This window comes from Dicentrarchus labrax, unplaced genomic scaffold, assembly GCF_905237075.1.
Source record: "Dicentrarchus labrax unplaced genomic scaffold, dlabrax2021, whole genome shotgun sequence".
Classification (NCBI taxonomy): domain Eukaryota; kingdom Metazoa; phylum Chordata; class Actinopteri; family Moronidae; genus Dicentrarchus; species Dicentrarchus labrax.
In genome coordinates, this window is record NW_026136710.1 from 11,011,569 (window position 1) to 11,033,992 (window position 22,424).

Genomic DNA, 22,424 nt, shown 5'->3' on the forward strand with positions numbered 1-22,424 from the left:
ATTCCTTAAATGCCCCCCAAAGAAATACATTTTAAATCTTTAAATGAAATATATTCTTCAAATGAATCCTTAAGAACACAATTTCAATTTGATGTAGATAACTGTAACCTATGCAACACAACAAATGTAGAAACAACAGAGCGCCTGTTTTATACTTGTGATTCGATCCAAAGCCAATGGAAAGCCATGCATGATCTATCTCCAAATACATAAATATTGATTTATTTTATGAATCTGTTCAATTTTGAAAAGTAAATAGATTGAATGTCTTGTTGATAATATTATAATTCTAACAAAATATTACATACATACACAAATGTCAATTTGCCAAATCATTCCAGTGTGGCAGACACCTAGAAAGGAGTCTGTGATATTAAATACATTTATAAGGAAAGTCAAATCTTTGTGCACTTATGTCTGAATATGATTTATTCTCTTTTTTCCCCCATTGTTGTACTCTTTTATGTCATTGAGTTGACTAATATTAACATTACAGTGGGAGGTGCAATCCATGATGGAAAAATAAAACATGTTTATAATGATACAAAGTGAGTTTGCCATTCTATTTGTTATCAATAAAGACAAGAACAATGTATATACCAGTATATATATATATATGTTTTCACGCATTCACAGTGCCCTCTAGAGTTCAATAGCCGACTCCGTTTCAGATTACTATTGGTGCTGTTTCTGAGTCAAGGAAACAAAAACATGTCCGTTAACTAGCAACAGCCACCGGCAGTCACCTCAACAAGTCGTCGATTCGACCGACTGCTATATGATTCCCATCGTGTTAACGGCCGACAACCCAGAAAGATGCCGCAGAAAGCACTGGGATCCATTGTAGGTCTTCTTTGTACCGGGACCTGTCTGGTGCAGGTAAGCCGCTACTAGCGTTCTCTGGGTCGGCTGACTCTTCCAGCCGAGGCCGCGGCTCCTGGGGTGGGTGAAGGCCTTCTGCTGATCCTTTTTGTCTCCTCCACAAAGGAAACTGGGCACGGTTCGTTACCGTTACTGCGGATGACGTCAGTTAGTCAAAGTTTTCCTTTTATTATTTCGACATTTAACTCTGTAGAAGATTTTAAAGTGTAACTCGAAGCCACACGGGTTTGTTTTATTACTTCAGTTTCACAGTTTGAGTCAAGGGTATCAAGATTAACGTTAGCCGTTGCTAACTGGTACCCGGCAAATTGGCGTGTTTATTCACAGTTGTTGATATTCGCTATCCTAGCTGGACCGGGCAATCAGCCCCAGTTTGTTTAGTTTGCTTCCCGGATAGAAAGGCTACTTTAACTTTCGTCAAAATAAGTTGATAATGATATAAAAACCTCGTATTGGTACTTGAGCAATTCAGCATTTGTTCCGCATATTTATTGATTTACTGACATCGTTCGGCAGTGTACAGCAACCTTACCCTTATTGTTTTATTACCACAGATTACTCTTATTTAAATGCACATTTTACATGTATTTTTTATGCTCGTAATTAATACGTGTACTGTACCATTGAGAACAATTACGTATCAATGGCTGCTGGCCTTCCCGTCGCTAACAATTTAAAATTTAATCTCAGCTGTATTTTGCCTGCGTAAACAGAGTTTGAATTAGTTAGCTAACGTTTGTTGTTGCAGAAAATGTGCAAACACAATAAGTGACACTAAAGTGACAAATGACAAAGGCTAAACAGATCCTAGAAATAGGTCATCCTACCAAGAGCTTGCTATGCAACTTGTGTGATTGAGTATTGACTCAAGACATTCACTTTGTGTACCTCTTGTGTGTATTTAAGGGGAAGGAGTTCTGTTTTGGGGTAAACAATGAGCAGTACCGCTGTGAGATGGGGTACTGCTGTGGAGAGACAGAGTGCTGCACCTACTACTACGAGCTCTGGTGTAAGTTACAATTTATTTATTTTTTGTCTTCTCAAGTCCTTTGTCACATATATCATGTAGTGCCATCCTCTACAACCTTGAGAGTAAGGGCTACTATGTCTACTTACTTGTATGCCAACATCCGTGTTTAAATAGATGCTTTGATAAACAGGGTTGAACCAGTTTGAATTGGAATTGTAGGTGTGGGAGTTGTTTCTTCTCTGGTTGTAGTATTAATACTGGCAGATTTATTTATGAGAGATCCACTGATATGAACAATGAAAATCTAAAAGTGCAATTCACTTGAAGTTGACGAGGATTTATGCCACCCTTTAGGACACTGTGAATGAATGCCAAATGCACAATGTCAGAATAGGGAAGCATGCTATCTATCTTTAGTCTCAGTAGTTTTCTTTTTTACTAATAAAAACATAATTTTTTAAATGCTTGGATACAATAGAAACCCAAGTACACTTCCTTAGAAGTGTTGAGAAAAAAAAACATGTTGAAGACCCCTGAGTGTTTCTTTGTATCCCATTCCTATTGTCCAGTTTATTCTCTGTTTTGTAGATTTAATTGTCAAGATTTGTTTAATGTCTGTTCTTTTTCTCCATCACTTTTACAAAAAAATGCCCATGGACTTGATGATGATAAGATTACATTGAGTCTGTTCCCCCCTCATAGGGTTCTGGTTGGTATGGACCTTGATCATAATGCTTAGCTGCTGCTGTGCCTACCGACACCGGAGGGTTAAGATGCGTCTTCAGCAGGAGCAACGTCAACGAGAGATCAGCCTCATGGCCTACCAGGGAGCCTCCAGCTCCTTCATTTCCCCTCCACCGCTCAATCTAAGTGAGTGGTCTTTGTATTTGCTATGTGGATGATAAATATTTAGAGAATTTAACAGCCACCCTACTTGCTTAATGTTTTGTTGTCATGCGTATCATTCTTTTGGACACTACTGAAACCTCATGTCCAAGTAAAGGGCAAGACTTTGAACTGTGCACAACATCCAAATTATAGCAGTGAATCTCGCAATATTTGTCACTCAGATCCACAGGATACCCGAACTGTCCTTGGAACAGCTATTCTCCCCTCTTCCTGAATGAAACGGCCACCTTTCACAGAGAGAGAGAGTCATAACCTTAGAATTGGGAGGTGTTGATCCTCATCCTGATCTTGTCATAGTCAGCTGCAAATTGCCCGAGTGTGTATTGGAGATGATGGTCCGATGTTGCCAGAGGGACAGCGGTCAGCAGAGATGCCACCCTGATGTCAGTGGTCAGTCTGGACCTTGGCTGAAACTTGATATTGTGTCCATTAATATCACAAACAGGAAGTGGGACAAGGTGCACACTGATGAGAGTCCGGGGGGCCACAGTGAACACGCTTGACTTAATGTCGAGAATGTGAACACAACTCTTAACTGTGAGCGTGCACAGACGGTGACTCACACACGGGTAACATGTACTCTTCTAGCTCTTCCCGCCGGATATCATGCTGAACGTAGCATTAAGCCATTTCCAATAACTCGGGGTATGTTTCGCTTACTTAGGCAAGCCCTACAAACACCTAACCCTTAACTTTTTCTTCATTTTAAATCTGTATTCATGTTTATTCTGAGAAAACATATTTCCTAGTTTTCCACTCATGTCTATGAATGATATGAGTATGAAGTGCTTATTGTGTGAAGTAGACAAGAGAGGAATGTACACTATGTGCTGAAATTGAATAACAAATCATCTGAGGGACCAGCATTATCTTAAGGTGCCATCATTCTAGAAATGTTACCAGACTTGAATCCCAGCGAGTGCTATAAGGAGTGCTTAAATTAGACATATGGGAAAGTTCATCCTTAGTAGGCACACAAAAATGTTGCCCATGGTATTTTACATCAGTCATTATTGAAGCAGTTGCACAACCTCCATTAAGACATTTAATCAGAAACACTTTACTGCAAAACAGAATGATTAGTTGTTGCATGTGGACTACAGACATGGTCTCATAAACTGCAGGGACTTTGTTGTTTGAATACAGATGTGCCTGAATCAGAGCTTTTTTTTATGTTTACTGACCTGTAAAGATATTTTATTTTTATTGTTTCTATGGAGAAATAGCAAATCAGTGTTTCGCAGATTGAATCGGAACTTACCAGAGGTCTTTACATGATGAGATAAAACACATGTTTCATAATTAGCATTGGGTATAAGAGTAGTGAGCATGGATGTAGTGCTACAACTAACCATTATTATCATTATCCATTCTGTTGATTATTTTCTCAGTTAATTAATTCATTGTGTGGTCTGTAAAATATTGGTAAAAAAAAATAAATTGCCATCACAATTTCACAGAGCCCAAGCTGACACATTCTTGTTTAGTCCAACCAGGAGGTAAAATAGAAATACATTTCTAATGGTATCATAGAGGACTAAGCAGCCTGAGAAGCTGAAACCAGTAAATGTTTGGCATTTAAGCTTAAAAAATTACTTCTCATGACAGGAAAATAGCTTTTCGAGTAATCATTTTCAGTGGATTGACTAATCGATTAAACGACTAATTGTTGCAGCTCTACATGCATGTACTGCCTTTATGAGGATTATGGTTTAAAAGCTAAAGCTTTTGTATTTGCTGACTTTCAGGGTTCTGGAACGACTGTAAGCTTCCTGACTATGAAGAGGTGGTAGGTCACCCCCCGACACCACCCCCTCCTTACTCTGAAAACCCTCCCGAGACTACTCCTGCACTCCCTCCACAAGTGAACCAGCCAGATGCAGCCGCGGTCCCACAACCGCTGGCTGAGGCAGACCCGAGGGTGGACAGTCAGGCCTCAGCCTCACCATCAGACCAGGAAGCTGTGTCGGTGCTGATCCAAGCTCTGTGTCTGCCAGAGGAGAACGTGCAGGCTCCGTTGATGGCGGCGGCGGAGGCAGAGGAGGACGAGGAGCTCATCACGCGGCGTCGCCACGTGACTGGTGACTCTGGGATCGAGGTGTGCGTTTGCCAGCTGGACGTAGACGACGGCTCAGGGCTTGAGGAGGAAAGCGACGAGGAGCACCGGATGTGCAAGGTTACGGGTCGGGACTGCTGCTCCGGGCACCAGCAGCAGACCTTCAGACAGAAGGAGCACACCTCTGAGCTGCCCAGCCAGACCGCCAGCACCAGCACTGGGGACCACATGGTGTGATCCACAGCCCAACTAACCAGCCAACCAGTGTGGCTTTCTGCTTCACACAGGGTGATACAAGATAGCCGTTGCCATCATCACCACCACCAGGGACTGCCTGTGTTTTAATTCTTTGAACTAACACGTAGGCATGACGTTAAGATGATGATGTTAATAGCTAATTCTTAATGGCTCCTGATTAAGAAAGACGAATAACACATTATGTGGACAAAACTCCTGGCTTATTATTATTTTTTGGCTTTGTTTTTCCTTAGCGGGGAAACCAGCAAACACATGTTGATGCTCCATTTGGTATGTTTTTTTTTTTTTTTCTTAGCATGTGAGAGAGCGTCATCGGGTAGTGAGAAGGCAGCAATTGATTGTGAATGAAACCAGACTGTTTCCCTTGCTCCTACCCTTTCCTTGAGCACTGCTGTCATGTTTCTGTTTCTGTCTCAACACCCTCCTTTGGTCAGAACATTTCCGGCCATCCTTCATCTGACATTTTAGCTCCGGTGGGATGGTTTGCTTGGAGCATACCAGCACGGTCAACAGCATTTCTCTCCGTATCCCCGCTACGAATAAGCAGAGGAGTCAAAAACAAACCGCTTGAAAACTTAGGATGATCCTGGATGAATTGACAAGAGCACACATTTAGTTTTTTCCCCCCAAATCTGCATATGTGTGTGAGAATTTGTGTGTGTGCTGTGAAATATAGGGCACAGCTGCATGATGATGTCAGCTCTGAGGTCATGGCAACCAGCGTCTGGTGTCCTCTGGTGTAAAGTCAGTGGGACTTGTCACATCTAGAGTAGGGGGAGACTATATAGAAATAGCAGAGGAGAGAGAAAGGGAAGAGTTTGTTATTTTTTTTCTCTGGGTTTTAAATGTCATACACCCCCCCCTCTCCTCCTAAAGGCCCTTTTTTTTCCTTTTTGATATCCATATTGTGGTCTCCACAGCTCTGTGGTCACCAATTCAACATGACTGTAGGTAATGAGCGACCGGCTTTTAATGATTTATTGATGGTGTGCACATGATCTCTCCACTTCGGTTTCTAACTGCATTACATTCATAGTGATGGCCAAGAGGGCTTTGCCACCATTTTTCTTTTTAATCAATAAAAAGCCTTGTGGTGGCTCTGCATTAGCATGTTTTATTTACCGTGTTATGTCAGAGTTGTGGCAAGTGGTAAGCATATAGTTTTGGATGTTCATAACGAAGGATGTACTTGCTTTTGTTGTTTTTCATTTCATAACCAGCTAATGCTTCAGTAAATGCCACAGGTGTCACTATTAATTGCAACAAAGCTCCTGACGGGGGCTGCTAGGGTGTGTACTAGTGAGTGGATGTTGTAGTGCAGTAGGGAAGGGTTGAGTCTTGTGTGTGTGTGTGTGTGTGTGTGTGTGTGTATATATATCTAGTGCTGTTGCTTCTGGTTGAAAAAACTTATTCAGCACTAAGATGGATTAACTATTAAAAGCACTGGTATTTTGCATGAGGCATGAATTTCTGTGACTATTTTTGGGTTATTAGCATTTTCTTGTTGTGCTATTTGCTTTGCTAATCTGTTGATGTTGAATGATAGTGGGCTACAGTGGCTAAACAACTGGGTACCCAGATGTTGGGATAAAGAAATTGGTTTAGGTTTAGATGCCCTGGATGTCATTTCTTAGTTTGTTATGACTGTGTGAGTCATGCTATGCTGTTATGCATTGCTGGTAGCTAGTTAGCTGGCGTTGTCTTGGCTCTCCGTGGTCCCCATAGTTCTTTGCAGTGTGAGGGATTTGCAGTGGTATTTTCCATTGGCAGCAGAGAGTGGGTGCATTAGCAACTTGTGGTAGATACAGGGCCTGCTCTACGGTCTAGTCAGTGTTGGCACAGCTGCAGAATCTATTGTGATTAACTGCATGCTTCTCTGCGTGCTGTGTCGCTTGCCCTATATACTGTACAATATGTATTCGAAGCGTAGCAGTCTGGGTGTTGTCAGATGGTAAAACCACCGCAAAACAAAGTTGTTATGTGTTGCAAGACAGTAACTGATAAGTCAGTAAATGTTTAATTGAGTATTTTGTTTGGAACAATGTTCAACAACTTTATATTCGTCTGCTCTGATACTGTGTGTCTAAATGGGCACAGTGTAAAGACTCAGGTCGGTCATTCCGCTTCGCACGTACGTAAAGTGCTGCTCCTGATTGGGCTGTATTATTATTATTATTATTATTATTATTATAATGATGTGACACTCAATGGTGCAATATTCGGTTCAAGATCAATCCAAGCAAGGTAACGGTGTCCTAAATACAGTGTTTTGGCTGAATTGGCAGTTCAAACTTCCGCTTATCACTGAACAGACTCCAAACATGTGTCGTAACATTTTTAGATACGGCTATTGAGCTTAATTAGTACAGTTTTTTTTTTAGCACTGATTCTGACAAGGACGCAATTAGGAAATTCTTAAAGTCTTAAAAAGACATGACACTGGGTTCTGCACACTTCTGTGTATAATTCTAGGACCCACGCAACTCAGTGGTCCGTTAAATTGTTTCCTTTTTCCTCCCAGCTACTGTAGCAGCAGCCCAGAGCTCTGCAATGGCTGCGGTTGCCTTGCTTGAATTCTGTGCTCTACCATTCAAGCCGAACTACCACAAAGCAGTTTTTTTTTTTTGCCCTGTTCTTTAAATAGGCCTAATCTCGCTGTTTTGCAGCAGTAGTGAAAGCTTTGTGGTCCTTGTGTTGCGTAGTTGAGCAGTTGCTAAAACGTGAAGCTAACATGACAATGACCTTTTAAGAGAGGCTGTTACACTGCGAGCATGACGGCACACCCATTAGCAGAAGTAATATAATTAGTTTTTTTTGACCAACACACCTCAAGCTGCCTTGCTGCATCTCTAGAGAGCAAATGTCTTGATTATGGAGCTGCACAATAAAATATCGCCTCTATGCCGGAAAAATATGTGCTACTGCCTTACTAGAGTAGATTTAGTGAAGTGGTTTTGTTCAGAAAATTCTTTTGAATTAAAATATTTTCATTGCATGATTGCTTCAGAGCAGAGGAGCGCTTGTGTATCAATAGACAATGGCACCTGAGCTTGTTCCACTTGCTTTGTTCGAAGAGGATGTGGTTTTAAAAACATTTAAAAGCCACAAGATTTAAACGGTCACGTGTTCTGTAGAGTCGTACTTGCATTAGTTTTGTATCTGAGGAGAGGTTGAGTTGAGTTTAAAATAATGTGTGTCTAGTTAGTTGTGGCACTGATGGAATTTGTCAAGACCAGCATTTGAGTTTGTGCTTGGGACCTGGTCGCAATTAGTTTGTAGTATGGTCTGACTCATGAGGAAAAGTATGAAGAAAATTAGTTAAAAAAAAAAAGTCTATTCTCATTTTTTGTTTTCTATGGTTTTGTTGTGATGAATTCTGTTTGTGTGTTTGGAGGACAAAGCTTAACTCCAACAAGAGACTGCTTTGTAATCTTGCATTTTTTGCTTATTTGTATACATATGTAGATAAAGTAATAGGGGAGGGGGCGAGGAATGAGGGAATAATAAGGGGTTCTTTTGTGCATGAGTGAACAGGAGGTCCATAGTTTTCCCATTGCCAAACAACTACTATGCCTCCCAAGTTTTCACATGTTTACTGAGATTAAGGGCTATATCAGTCATCAATCGTGTGTTGTACTGACAAACATCCATCCATCCATTTTATCGAGTGACTCGTCTCCTCTGTGCTGTATAGTTAAAGCCACAGTTGCCGAGGTCCACTATCTGAACATGGTCAGACATCTGCAATGTGAACATGGTCAGTGTTTTGGATTTGGATGTCCTTTTTTTTTTTTTTTTTTTTTTTAATGTTGTGGTGGAGCTCATATTTAACAACAGCTGATTGTATATGACTGTGTACGGTTTGTTTTATAGGCTTTAACTTTGCCTTTTTGTTTTGTCAACCTCAGAGGTGCGTGATGCGACATCATCTCCACCCCCCACCCCCCACCCCCCACTCCACCAGGCTCCGTCTTGCTAACAAACTGTAGCCAGCGTTGTAGCTGTTGTATTTGTTGTTGTTTTTTTACCCAGCTGCACTGCTCTGCACGTGGACCCTTGGAAACAGGCGGGCATATCCACTCACGGAGAAGTGTCGACAGAATAATCATCCAAAGTTGCTGCCATCTCCATGCTACACAGATCATCACTGTTTTCCCCAGTGTGTGTGTGTGTGTGTGTGTGTGTGTGTGTGTGTGTGTGTGATACTGTATGTATACTGTATATGTGTGTGGTTGTCTTGGCGATGGTCTGTTTGCTTTCCCACTCTCAGGGTTATCTTTAATGAGCAGTGCTAGAGTTTTGAATTAACACATCTTTGACCCACCAGTCTCATAAAGCCAAAGCAGTTTTATGGTAATTGTCTCCCCCATTGTTGTCTGATGTTAATTCTGCATCACGCACCTCTGTTAGCGTATTGTACTTTACTCAACTAGGCTATGCAAAAACATAAACCTACTGTTATATGCTGCGACCGTTTCTCACGTTCTCTGTGTTTTTTGTCTGTGGGCACCAGTACAAGCAATATAACTCGGTACATGTGGCACTGCACTGTACTGTAATCTACTTTTGTTGGTGTGTGTGTATACATGTATTTCTTTAAGAAAACTTGGAAAAAAAAATACTTGTAATGCTACTATAATAATGTATGCGTCAGTGTAAACTGAGGGGGCTTGAGTTAAAAAGCCATTCTAGTTTATATACTTTTTTTCTTCATTTAGTGATTTTCTGCTTGCTTCCTCAACCACTAACACTTTCTACTTCTGGATAAACCACATTATTAAGTTGTGTAAGCCGAAGAAAGAAGTTGAATATATTGTTTTTGTTGGATGAATTCATGTTTGGTCATATTTGGTCCGTTTGACACTTTCCCATCCCTCGTTTTCGTTGCACTAATTCAATGTGTTGGTTTTCTCAGTTTAAGCAGCAACTTTCTTCTTTATTCATCTTGATGAATTTTCACTTAATGAATATTTAACGGTTGCCTTTTAATCCTCAGTTATTACACCATCAATTTCAAATGTTTTATATATTATACACATGAAAGACCTCAACATGGAACACAGTCAGCGTACATTAGACCAGGACACATTTGTGTACTTCAGAATACTTCATGGACACTCTGAACTTGTGAAAGGAACAGCATTATCAGTATGATTCCTTCTGTTAAACAACTTTTTTATTTTTTTTCTCAACCATAGATAATACCAAACAGATAGAGGTCTCATGTTTTTTTTTTGCCAAAATGAGAAACATCCTAGTTTGAGAAGTAGGAAGGCAACTACAGTGCAAAAACACACCAGACTCTTTCTACATTTTTTTTCCTAATAACTTTAAACAAGCCAAAATGAGTAAAGTGGAAAAAGAGAAAAAAAATTAAAGCACTGAATGATAGATAAAATGCTTTGTTTTTAGTAAGAAGTCTGCTGTGTACTCGTTGGGTCATCATTTGTATTTTATTTTTTTAATAAAACAAACATTGGCACTCAACCAACTCAGACTCTTGGCGTTTCTTGACTTAAACCCTTTAGAAGTATCTGTTCAACCTCAAGTAGCCTTTTGAAGGATTCTGGTATGTTGTCTTACACATTTGTAAAGCCGGGGAGGGGTGGGCGGTGGAAGTTCTCTTGAGTCCTTAAAAGAGAAATTAACCTTGAGCACTCTAGAGTAAAAATAGTGCTGGAGGATTATCACATGGCCGTAAGAGAGACACCTGAGGCAGTCAACATACATTACTGATGGGACGTCATGTCTCCTAAAAATTAGGCTAACACACAACCAGTTGTTGCTCACTATAGTGTACCGTTTATGATGTAAGCCTCGGGTAGACACAGGATTTCACTTTTAAATGTCGAACTAGGGTCAATATGTAGTACTATCTGAATGTTGTTGCTTTAAATATAACCCAACTTCCCACACAGAGGTCATAAACAATATCAGCGTAGGTCTTGTTTGGGCTTTAATGGCGCAGTGTTAATACTTCAGGACAGAAACCGGATAAAAATGGTTACAAAATGTCATGTATGGGTCACTGAATGGATACATGAGGCACACGGTTGTCATACAAAAGGCAACAAACAGAGGACGAATAAGGTAGGGTGGTTGTCACAGTTTCTACAGGAAATGAGGAAGATCCCACACATTGCACGATTGAAAACAAAGCACTACATAAAAGATATATGATGTTGACATGAGGCCTGGGACTTTTTCCAGAACATATAGAAGATTGTGCAGATTCAAAAGCGGCGGCCTGAGGCCAAACCAGCATTTTTGTTCAGTCCATACAATGCATGACACAGTCAGTGGTGTTTTTAAAAGAAACACAAACAAAAAGGTCATAAATATTCAGTGTGCAAAGAAAAAGTGTCAGTGAAAATTTACTAATCATTTAAATTCTCTTTAGTCGCTCCCTTCAGTGCAAAGTCCATTTCTGACATTTAAATATCTACTTTAAATATATTTGGAAGAATTTGCTTTAAGTTGATCATAAAACTTTGATCCATTTTTTCAAATACATGCATACAATCTGGGGAAGGGATATGGGGATGAATAAACATTTTATGTTATGATTGTTAAAAATAAGAAATATTTCCCTGAAACACCAAAATCTTTGCCACATGCACCAATGAGACAGAGCTCAGTTTTCCATGTGCTTCACATAACCGCGTAAAACGATGTGGTTCAGAGAATTAACCTCAACAAATGTCATGCATACTACAACTACAGGATGGGAATACATTATATAATACATACACAGATTCAAAATGATAGTATAGAGTATAAAGCACTCAGCTGTTTTTTTCTAATGCAAATAGGAGTAGAGATCCATCTTTAGTTCGCTCGGAGCTACAGTAAAGATGACATTGTTGGTTTTTTAGTGGTATTTGGTTAGTGCTTCAAATCATACTGCGGGTGGATCACCAGTAGCAACACATTGGAGACTTATATATTTCTCAAAGCCAGAAAATCAACATCAGAGAACTGAAGATTAAATAAAAAAGAAATCTCAGAGAATTTCATAGTTGTCAAATGCAGCAAACTGTAACAGAAAATAATATGTAGCTGCTCGTAAGAAGTCATGTGACATACTGCACGTCTGCAGAGGTGGAGATGGTAAGGCCGAGTCGGTGTGTGTCAGGCAGGGGGGGGCTGAGGGCAGACTGTGATTTAAGTCCTCTTACTGCTTCATGACTACCAATGGCAGAGTTAGAGAATGGCTTTGTCTACTCCGTCTCCCATCAGACTACTGTTGTCCTCAGGATGAAACAATCTGCTGCGCCCTACTGGACGACAGCAAGCATCTCACTTTTCTTCCTCTTGGGTCCACAGACCGCAGTACTTGTCGCCGTCTTTCCCCTTCTGTTTTCAGTAGAACCGCTTGCGCCGGCTCTCGTTCCAGTGGCTGTAGACCACCAGGCCGATGACGATGAGGAAGATAAAACCCAGCATGGAGAAGAGCACAGTGAAGAAAAGAGCTATTCCGCTCATCCCTTCTTCAGTCTGACCCACTGGAAGAGAGGACGACAGTCAGAGGGTTAAAGAGCGAATAGAAGACAGGGTTTGGAGGGAAAATAAAAATACAATTGTTAATTATCTGTCAAAACTGTAGTCAGCAACCTAAGCTAAGTATCACAATATCAAAGTAACCTAACTTTATTACTTCATGTTACTTTTGGATTATCTCAATGTCAAATATGCAAATAAAGACAAGAAAAGAAATATCAGTAAGATGACTTTTACTCGAGAGTATTCAATAAGACAACAGAACAATGTACCCTTAAAAGAGAAAAGGCTTTTGTACCCCGATTACATAACTCTATTACACGTAATCCATTACTCCCCAAGCCTGGTAGAAGGTGGGTATGTATCTGATGGAGGGATGACAGTGAAGGTGATAAAAGAGGAAAGTAAGACCTGACATTAGAGGATTCATGTAATTCCACAATAACATGCGTGTGTGTGTGTGTCTCTTACTTCTGAGTAGTTCAAAGTTATCTACGCTGGGTATGGTTATCTCCTCTTCCGCCTCTTCCTCTTCCTTTTGACTCCGCAACACCGTCAGTTGGTAGAGTTTCAGGGAAATAATATCATGGTTATCTATAAATGGAGAATCAGAAAATGGGAGAACGTTTAAAGAAAGGGCCTCAAACTTTCACTGCAAACATAAAAGCAGTAGTGTTTAAAGTTTCAACATTTTTTCAATTTCGATTCAAGTAAGTCAAGTTTTTTTATATCTTAACTCACTATAAAAAGCAAAAACAGCATGTATTCTGTTCTGTTTTACTAACAGTGCTACTTGGATTCTCACTCATGCGATAAACCTCACATTTTCAGTTAACTAACAAAGAAATATAAAGAATTATTTGACAGAATATTAAGAACATAAATGTTTTAAACTCAAGAAAACAGTTAAAATTGTATTTGAGATCTACAAAGGCTGGGATAGTGCTTTGATGTAGCCTGCAATCTTTCAGTTATGGTGACATTGACCTTGTGGTTAGTGTAGTTCATATGCTGAAAGTAACAGCTGTGTTCTGCCTTTAGCAACGAGTCTACAGTCTGATAACTTAAAGGATCAATTCAATATATCTATTACAAGGCCCTGTTTGTCACAGCCAAGCAGCAGCAGAAAGTGATCTTTAAGGAGGTATTTAAGCTCCAAGAGCTCTAATGATTTTTACAGTATACAATGGACAGACTTTGGAACTATTACAGAAAAAAAGTAAAGTGAAACTGTAGTTTTTCTTATGTATGGAATTCATAGGAAGAAATATACAATATACACAAATCATATCACAAAACCTGTTAATGTAAAAAGAAGATTTTGGCTTTTCACAGCTGCACAACAAGGACAAACACTAATACAATACACAAACACAGGCACTAGTATTGTATGTAAGGATATAAGTTAAAGATATTGTTTGGGATGGTGAAAGCTGTTTTACCTGAGAGGTCTCCAGTGATGGCTGTAGCTCCAAAATAATAGCCTTGGGGAAGCCGCACCCCAGGTATGTCTAGGCAGTCCCTCCACTCATGTTGCCCATCGATGTCTATCATCACCTGGAGAACGGAGGACAACAGGGAACCTCAGGGACTTTTAGAGGGTTGCATAATGTCAATAATTTCTATTCTTAATAATTGCCCAATACCTTCCTGTAACTGCTTTACTGGAGCCTTCAACAGTTTATTATTCTGCTCTGTTTGTGTCTGTACTTGTCACATTATTTAGTGAAACTGTAAACAGGGCGTTTCTGTAAAAGAGTGCTCAGCCAACTTACACTTTATTATTATATATTAAATAAATACTAGCAAGTCAAACTGAGTTCAGCCAGCGTACGCTAATAACAGGTTGGACAGCTGAAGACACGAGGAAGTGTCTGCGTGCGCCAAATCAGAGTTATTATGGTGGATTACTGAAGACAGAGATCTCAGTTTGTGGCGTGCGTCTCTCACCGTGAGCCTGCGGCGGATGTATCGGATAAAGAGGAAGGTGTCGTGTTTGAGGTTGCGCACCATGGCGTTGCAACCACCGAGCTCTGTGGGCCGACCGTCCCGCTCATGGTCGTAGCTGATGCTGCCATTTCCAACCATGGCCAGAACGAAGGGGAAGATCCTCTTGTGGTCACAGGAGGAAAAGAGAGAGATGGGGAAATAGCCATGATTTTAACTTAATCACACGCTGTTATAGCTCTGACAGTTGATTCTATGTGACTCATGAACCATGAATAACTTCATATTTACAAACTTAATTGTTCCACTTGAATGTCACATTTAGTTACATTTCTAAATTGGTCTATATTAATTACTTACTCCCTTTTTTTGTTTTATAACCATTTAAACATGTATGCTACGTATTGGTTCAAAGATGAGGGTGTTTGTAGGCAGAGAAGCACGCTTAAGGAGCAATGGAGTCTGTATAATGAGGTTAGACATTGGGTTGGGATCAAATGTTCAGAAAGCCATTTACCTGTGTGCGAGGAGTATATCTTTTCTTCTGTGCCTGTCTCCAAATGGTTGTACAAAAGAACACAAAGACACAAACTTTACACAAATTTGCAAGAGCACTTGCCCTTAATCCAGATTTACTTTCACAGATGTGAGATCTGAGCAGCGCTGCTGCAGCATACCTCTAGGTGTTTCTCCTCATTGGGATATGTGTCCACAAACACCCCCAAGCCAGTAAAGTTGTCCATATTTCCAAATACAGGACCTGTAAAAGAATGAAAATACAGAGTTAATAATACAGAGAAAATAGTTTCTTATGAGATAAGAAGAAAGGTGAGGTGGATGATACGTGTTTACCTTTCTGCATACGTTCCTTAGTGTACCAAATGGCCAACCCATCGCCATTCAGGTTTTTCTTTCCTTGCCCGTGAATCTTAAAGTGCACCTGCATCTCCCAGTCATTCAGATGGCAAGGCTAGAAACACACACAGAAGTTATATAAAACCACTGAAATACATAATATTTACTGCCAGGAAATAAACAAATGAGAGGAAAATGAGAGATTCCTATTTTTTGGCTTTTGGGGGACGCAACCCCATTAAAAACCTGTGGACCCGACCAAACCTGGTCTTATATTGAAGTCTGGTTTTGCTTTCAGTAGTGTTTTCTGTCTTGCAGCCCGTCATTGTTGGAGTTTTTGGAGATTAGTTTAATTTATGGTTAGGTAAGCATAGGTTAAAACTGACTGCGTATGACTGAAGTGCTCAGCAGCCATGTTAGCGATTATAGCTGCTTAGAGCTACGGCTGTTGAGAGGTAGCACAAATCAACCCAACTACAGAGCTCAGGTCCATTTTAGTATTCCCAATTAAAGCTCAAAGGTATGCAGATGATCCACTTTGGCCCTCAGTGGCCAAATATATAAGTATAAGTATAAGCATTCACCACAGTTTAGTGGCATTTGGGTTGCCATGTCAGATAAGATCAGGGTTATGGTAAAGAAGACGAGTCGGTAAAACATTGTCCCACTGACCCTAACCACACCAAAACCCATATTCTATTTTTGCATTGCAATAAACATGTAACTTTATGAGGCAACATAAACATATCAACCACATTTCCACAGAATACAATAATTAGGCTACCTACCTAAAATCATTAATTATAGTCAGTGCAACCCGCCATATCTTTAATAACTTGCTTGGTGCACACTAAGTTGCCAGTTTGTCAGAAGCATTGAGCCTCGACTAAATATTGAAAACCTCTCAGTGTAACACGATGCAATTCAGCAGCATCGCAAAGTCGCTATGAAGTTGAATCAACACCTTTTTTTAACAAAAAAAGAACATTATAGCCTTCATGAAGTTATTGTAGGGCTGTTTTATCAGACTAGTCTAATGAACTAGTATTACTCACTGGCCCTAACCCTCCCTCTCATATGCATCCAGTGCCTCCTGGCTGTTACTGTGAATACAATCTAAAACACCTGTTTTTATAATACCACCCTGGCATACAGGATGAAATGCTGCAGGTTTACCACTATTGTATTGTGTATACTCACAATGCGGCTCCATACCGCCCCCTGCCTGCTCTGCATGTCAGGTGTGAGGCGCACCTGGTCGGTGGTTACCATGGCATCCCCCATCAGCTCCCAGTGGGAGGAGCCTAAAGATCCCACACCTGAGCACACACATAGTATACCATCACCGTGAGAACAGCTGACACAGCACAATAGAGATAAACGAGCCTGACGCCAGAGCGGCTCCGCTTTGTTACTAAACCAAACATCAGACAAAGCACCCAGGCGAAGGTCTATAATAAAGCACAATGTGGGGTATTAAATATAATAATACAAGGGGGTTGTTATAGCAGCGAGGTTCACCTGAACAATTAAACTGTTCACTGACTCCATCAAACAAAATATTTTAGTTAGAAAGGAGCTCCAACATAGATGTAAGTGAATTATTCTAGAAACATCTGTCGCCTGCCCCTCTGAATCCGTCCCACTGTAACACCCAGTGGGGTATATAACGGGAAGCGTTACCTTGGTAGGGCTTGGAAAGGGAAAACTCCCGCTTCAGAAACTCTTCCATCTCGTGATCATCGTCGGCAAAACACCGGCTTGCAGTTAATATCAGAAAAGCGAAAGTCCAGAGGGATTTAAAAGGCATTTTTTTCCGTCTGAATGGTATTTTAGACTCCCTGTGATGATGGTTCCTGCTGACGGTAGCCATCGTAGGTCAAAACTCATCCCAGCGAATCGTCAGCTCGCTTCCCATTGGTTCGCCGCGTTCCATGGCTCGTCGCCATTGGTCCGTTTGCGTGTCAATCAGAATACGCGGTTTTAATTGGATGCCTGTTATATTGTTATAATAATCCTGATAGGAAAACATATATATTAAATTCCATACATAATTATTTATCTACATCATTTATGTCATTCTTAAGTTAAAGCTAGATCTACTTTACATTTTTAAACTGTATGTTTGTTGCTACATTGTCAACATGTCTTAATTTATACTACATGATTTCTAAGATAAGAGAAGATAACTTTATTGATCCCAGACTGGGGAAATGCACTTGTTACAGCAGCTCCAGATAGGAACAAAATAAATACACATTAAATAACAAAATAAAATAGAAAAACAAAAGATATAAAGGAAAAAAAATAGAATTAGAGTTGTATGTAGACTATATCCAGTTTATTTTATACAGGTGTGATTTAAGTTAAAATAGAATATTGCACAGGTTATAACAACAAAGACAAACAACTGTTTGCCTTTGGAGATCTTTTTCCTTGTTCAAATATTGAAACTTTTTCTCTGCGTGCTCCCAACAACTGATTGGTGTGTACAGTATGTACAACAAAATTGTAGGAAGCAGAGGGAATGGAAGGCTAATAATAATGTTAAATGTGCAAGATAGTGTGTTGCCAAATAAGAAAACTAGGCTGTGTGTAGTTACAAAACCCCCAGTTTTTGTAATTCTGTCTCCCCAGATGAGTGAGTTCTTTAAAATAAAATATTTCCCCACTCCCAACCTCTTTCATTTATACTCTTTCTGTGTGTGACCTGTCCTACTACAGCACGGCTTCTACATCTACGCCACCTAGAATGGAGTCAACAGGTTAATTGCAGCCATATTTTAATATGTAGTTATTCTGTGTTCTGCTTTGAGAAATCTTGTTTACTAACTTAAGGTTAGTAAAGGTTATGGCAACTAAAACATGTAATACTAATATATATCGCAGCACATTGAGGCATCCCTGTGAAACAAGAGAGCAGTCAAAAAGGGAACTGGTAAAAATGTCAAATGGTCAAAATCACAGGGCATAGTGTGGAGTAAATCAACAGTGGCAACAACATCGGGATAACACAATAAAAGGGAGACATTTACACTAACAGAGCAGGCTAGATTTAAATAGATAGATATATCTAGAACAGAGAAAGTTATTCTTCTTCTAACACCTCAAGGTGGCAGTAAAGCAACACCGCTGCTGCCAACTGCCGTAAACCCCAACAAAGAAGAAGAAGTACGCGCCGCGGAGTTGAACAAAAGAAAGTCCGCGTGAGTTAACTTAAGTTACAGAGTTTGGTTTCTTCATTTAATAACAATGTCTTCAGTTGACTGTTTGAGAGAGTTTGTCAACGAGCGACTCGCTGCTGCTGTTGAAGAAATATTCGGAGTCTTTAGAAAAACTATCGTCGAGTACGAGGAAGAGATAAAGCGGCAGCGCATAATGCTGGATATCGTCTGGAAACCTCAAATTAAGCTACAGAGGATAGGTGAGTCGTCATTTTAATAACACGAAACAGAGGGATAACATTTATATATGTAATTATTTGTAATATCTACTGGTAGTAATGTTTCTGTACCACCACTGTAGTATATTCATATTATTTCTGTTGCCTATACCTACAGAGCTCCCACAGCAACATGCCTGTAAGGAGGAGGAGGAGGAGGAGGAGACTGTTGACCAGCAGCTCTGTAACCAGGAGGGGAACTCCAGTCTGGACAAAGAGAGACCACAACGTCCACAGATTACAGAGAAGCAGGAGGGAGGGCAGCTTGTACTGAAGCAGGAGAGTGACACCTTCATGCTTTATGAGGAAAACAACCACAGTAAACCAGAACCAACATGGGAACACCAGTTCTTCTCTAACAACCCGCATGCAGCTGAGAGTCAAGATCAGAAAGGAGGCAAGCATCGAGATTCAGGATCGACTAGAAATTCAGAGCCAGAGCCAAAGAAAATACATCACGCAAGAAGAAGTCACAGCAACGATGTAAAGAGCTGTACCGTATCCGTATCAAACATTCTCTGTGTTCGCACGGGAAGTGGCACAAAGTATTTCAAATGTGACATGTGTGGGAAAGATTTTAAATATAAGTCTCAATTTTATTTACACCAGAAAGTCCACACAGGTGAGAAGCCATATTGTTGCAACACATGTGGGAAAAGATTCAGTCGTAAAGGGTATTTGAAATGTCACATGACAATCCACACTGGCGAGAAGCCGTATACTTGCCAAATATGTTGTAGAGCTTTCAGGTGTAAGACTGTTTTGAATACACATATGAGAACACACACAGGTGAGAAGCCGTACAGTTGCAAGACCTGCGGGAAAAGATTCTCCAGCCAAACAGCATTGAAAAGACATATGACAATCCACACGGGGGAGAGGCCGTATACTTGCCAAACATGTTGTAGAGCTTTCAGGTGTAAGGCTATTTTGAATACACATATGAGAACACACACAGGTGAGAAGCCGTACATTTGCAAGACCTGCGGGAAAAGAGTCTCCAACCAAACAGCATTGAAAAGACATATGGCACTCCACACGGGGGAGAGGCCGTACCTTTGCAAGATCTGTGGGAAAGGCTTCCTTGAAATTCTACGACTGAAAAGACATTTGGGAAAACACACAACCATTGACTAGAAAAACGTAATGACTATACAGTCAACATGAGGAGAAAGGCGGGAAAAGATACTTTGATGTATCTCATTTTGCAAGGCATAAGAGAGCGCGTGTGGGCAAGTAGCCTCGTACTTGCGAAATATGTGGGAGACAGTTCAGTTGTAGTTGTTGTGGTTCATGGTCAAAACACAGAAGAACTCACTGAGGCGAGGAGCCACTTCATTGCAGCAGTTGTGGGAAATGTTTTTCTCAGTTTCTCACGGATCAGTGTACACAGGTGTACACAGGAGAAACCATGCAGACATGTTCACCGCCTGAATAAAGTACACTTTGCACTCTATGTAATTGAATGTAAAATGTTTTCCATAAAGATGCAATGTCAGTATCTTCATATAAAGATAAATAATAAAGATGATTCATTGCAAAATGATTTATTAAATCTTGATAATAAATCTGAATGAATCTGAAAACTTCCAGTGACCCCCGGAAAGACTACCATGGACCCCACTTTGAGAATCACTACACTGACATCACTATTTGATAATATATAAGAAGTCCTATTAATTAAGGTACGCACCAAGAAAAAAGCAAAGGAAAAATAATTTCTTTGCATTTTTTATTCAATTATGATAATAACAATCAAGTTTTTTTAAATAAGACCCTACAGTATTTCAGATACAGTCCTCTACCAAACGGTAGAGACGTCTGTTCATAATAAAAACAACATTCAGAACAGGTCACATTAAGTGCAATTTCTTGACCAATATTACTCACAAATATTTTTTGGTGGTCATGCAACTGCACAAATGGTTTTTGGTCAGGGGTGCAACAGCACTTATTTTGCCTTTGGCCACTCATTTCTGATGGTATGCTGCAAAGCATTCCTGGTTTGCATTCATACACAGGAATACATGACATTTCTGGTATTTCCATTTCGACACTCCCTTTGGACAGAGGTTGCATTGCCCCCGCTTGTTAGAGTGAAGTGGCAAATGTCTGAAGTTGTCATATTGTACATCTGGTTGTGGGTGTGAGGGTCTTGGGGTATTGGATTTTTTGTTTTACAACATCTGTGGTGGAGAGGATGATGATGGCCAGCCATCTTTGGATGCTGGCTTGTTGACTTGAGCCAACGTTTGTGCTACTGCTAGACGGAACCTTTGAGAGGCAGAGGTGTTTCTTTCAGGAGGCTGCAGTCCCGCTTGTAGACAAGCCAGGCATTTGAGATGCAGAGGTCAAGGATGTATCCAAACAGGGGAAGGTACCATCGCCTGGATTTCGCTGAGGTCTTATACATGTGTACCAGCATGTCAGAGAGATCAGTGCCTACCATATGCTGATTGTAGGCAGGGATGAGTGATGGGCACGGGACAGCGACCTTTGCTATGGCCTCTTTGCTCCACCGTTTGACAGAGGAAAGAGGTGTGATCCCACAGGCACTGCTAAGAAGGCTCACACATTTATTGTCAAACCATTTCACTGCGAGCAGCCCTTCAGCAGACATGTAGTCAAAAGCTCCACGTCCTTCCTTCATCAGCTCTTTGTCCGCCTTTAAGGTTGCTCCACCCATGCGGTTTGGTCGGATAGTGCCAATGCACCTGATGCCCAGGTTCTCTTGCAGGTTCTGGACCAAGTCGAAACTGGTGAACTAGTTGTCACAGAAGACGACTGAAAGTCTTGGCAGTGTTATGGTTTTGCAGAGTGTTGTCACAAGTTTGGCCTCTAGAAGCAGTGCCTCCTCCTGCTCAGTTAGGGCAACATTGAAGAATGTGGACGCCCCCTGATCGAGCAGAAGGTCATGAATGATGCCAGATGAGCTGGCCCAGCAGAACAATTTAGAGCCCCACTTGTCTGGCTTGTTGGCAATATACTGGTGGAGAGAGCCAGCCCTTGTGCCTTTATACGCCACCATGACCTCATCCACACTGTGCTGGTAAGTGGATGAGATCAGAAGACACTGCTGACGAAGCATGTCAAAAAGGGGGTGGATTTTGTAGAACCGGTCTGGACTGCCATCGCACTGCTGATTATCATTAAAATGAATGTACCGGCGTAACAGCTTGAATCTTCTCCTTGGCATAATATCGGCTATCACACTGAACCGTGACTCAATGCACCAGTAGTCATCGATGGCTGGTAAGCTGAAAACGCCCATGAAGAGAAGCATTGCCAGGAATTTTTCAATCTCTTCAGGACTGGTGCTGATTGGATCTCCCAGCTCCTGGGCAACGCAGACATTGGTTTGCTCAGAGATATGTGTAATCATCTCATCTGTGAAGAGCATTTTAAAATACTGAAAGGGTGTCTTTACAACATCAGGGAGGTTAAAACTTGAGTCTGGAACCTGGAATGTCTCAATGTCTTCATGCCGCCACAATCTTCTTCTGCCTTCCTTTCCACCTGGGGGTGATGGTTCAGGTGTGTCCTGTAGCTCTGCCAAAGAAACTGTTTTCAGGGAGTTTTTTCCCCATTCTCCTCTTCTTTTTGGA

The 22,424-nt window shown here is 40.8% G+C and overlaps 3 protein-coding genes across 3 annotated transcripts; 2 read left to right on the forward strand and 1 right to left on the reverse strand.

The window, feature by feature from the left end:
- Positions 1-646: 646 nt before the first annotated feature.
- Positions 647-10,562, forward strand: wbp1 (WW domain binding protein 1). The gene is made up of 4 exons (XM_051413341.1): positions 647-879; positions 1,789-1,891; positions 2,555-2,722; positions 4,510-10,562. The coding sequence occupies exons 1-4, from the start codon at positions 817-819 to the stop codon at positions 5,052-5,054; spliced, it is 879 nt and encodes a 292-aa protein (XP_051269301.1). The 5' UTR covers positions 647-816; the 3' UTR covers positions 5,055-10,562.
- Positions 10,563-11,014: 452 nt separating this feature from the next.
- lman2la (lectin, mannose-binding 2-like a) lies at positions 11,015-17,275 on the reverse strand. The gene is made up of 9 exons (XM_051413340.1): positions 17,061-17,275; positions 16,578-16,696; positions 15,375-15,492; positions 15,200-15,282; positions 15,040-15,072; positions 14,526-14,687; positions 14,018-14,132; positions 13,047-13,169; positions 11,015-12,580 (listed from the first exon to the last, which is right to left on the reverse strand). Exons 1-9 carry the CDS (start codon positions 17,248-17,250, stop codon positions 12,438-12,440), a joined length of 1,086 nt encoding a protein of 361 aa, XP_051269300.1. The 5' UTR covers positions 17,251-17,275; the 3' UTR covers positions 11,015-12,437.
- A 1,257-nt stretch (positions 17,276-18,532) lies between these two features.
- LOC127370875 (zinc finger protein 582) lies at positions 18,533-20,365 on the forward strand. The gene is made up of 2 exons (XM_051413339.1): positions 18,533-18,801; positions 18,938-20,365. The coding sequence occupies exons 1-2, from the start codon at positions 18,630-18,632 to the stop codon at positions 19,954-19,956; spliced, it is 1,191 nt and encodes a 396-aa protein (XP_051269299.1). The 5' UTR covers positions 18,533-18,629; the 3' UTR covers positions 19,957-20,365.
- Positions 20,366-22,424: the final 2,059 nt, after the last annotated feature.

Excerpts from the sequence above, each read along its gene's own strand:
- wbp1 (XM_051413341.1), top strand. The coding sequence starts at position 817 with ATGCCGCAGAAAGCACTGGGATCCATTGTAGGTCTTCTTTGTACCGGG. Across the intron at positions 880-1,788 it reads CCGGGACCTGTCTGGTGCAG|GGGAAGGAGTTCTGTTTTGG; the intron begins GTAAGCCGCTAC and ends TGTGTATTTAAG. Across the intron at positions 2,723-4,509 it reads CCCTCCACCGCTCAATCTAA|GGTTCTGGAACGACTGTAAG; the intron begins GTGAGTGGTCTT and ends GCTGACTTTCAG.
- lman2la (XM_051413340.1), bottom strand. The coding sequence starts at position 17,250 with ATGGCTACCGTCAGCAGGAACCATCATCACAGGGAGTCTAAAATACCA. Across the intron at positions 16,697-17,060 it reads CCTTTCCAAGCCCTACCAAG|GTGTGGGATCTTTAGGCTCC; the intron begins GTAACGCTTCCC and ends GTGTGTGCTCAG. Across the intron at positions 15,283-15,374 it reads TAAGGAACGTATGCAGAAAG|GTCCTGTATTTGGAAATATG; the intron begins GTAAACACGTAT and ends ATTCTTTTACAG.
- LOC127370875 (XM_051413339.1), top strand. The coding sequence starts at position 18,630 with ATGTCTTCAGTTGACTGTTTGAGAGAGTTTGTCAACGAGCGACTCGCT. Across the intron at positions 18,802-18,937 it reads AATTAAGCTACAGAGGATAG|AGCTCCCACAGCAACATGCC; the intron begins GTGAGTCGTCAT and ends CTATACCTACAG.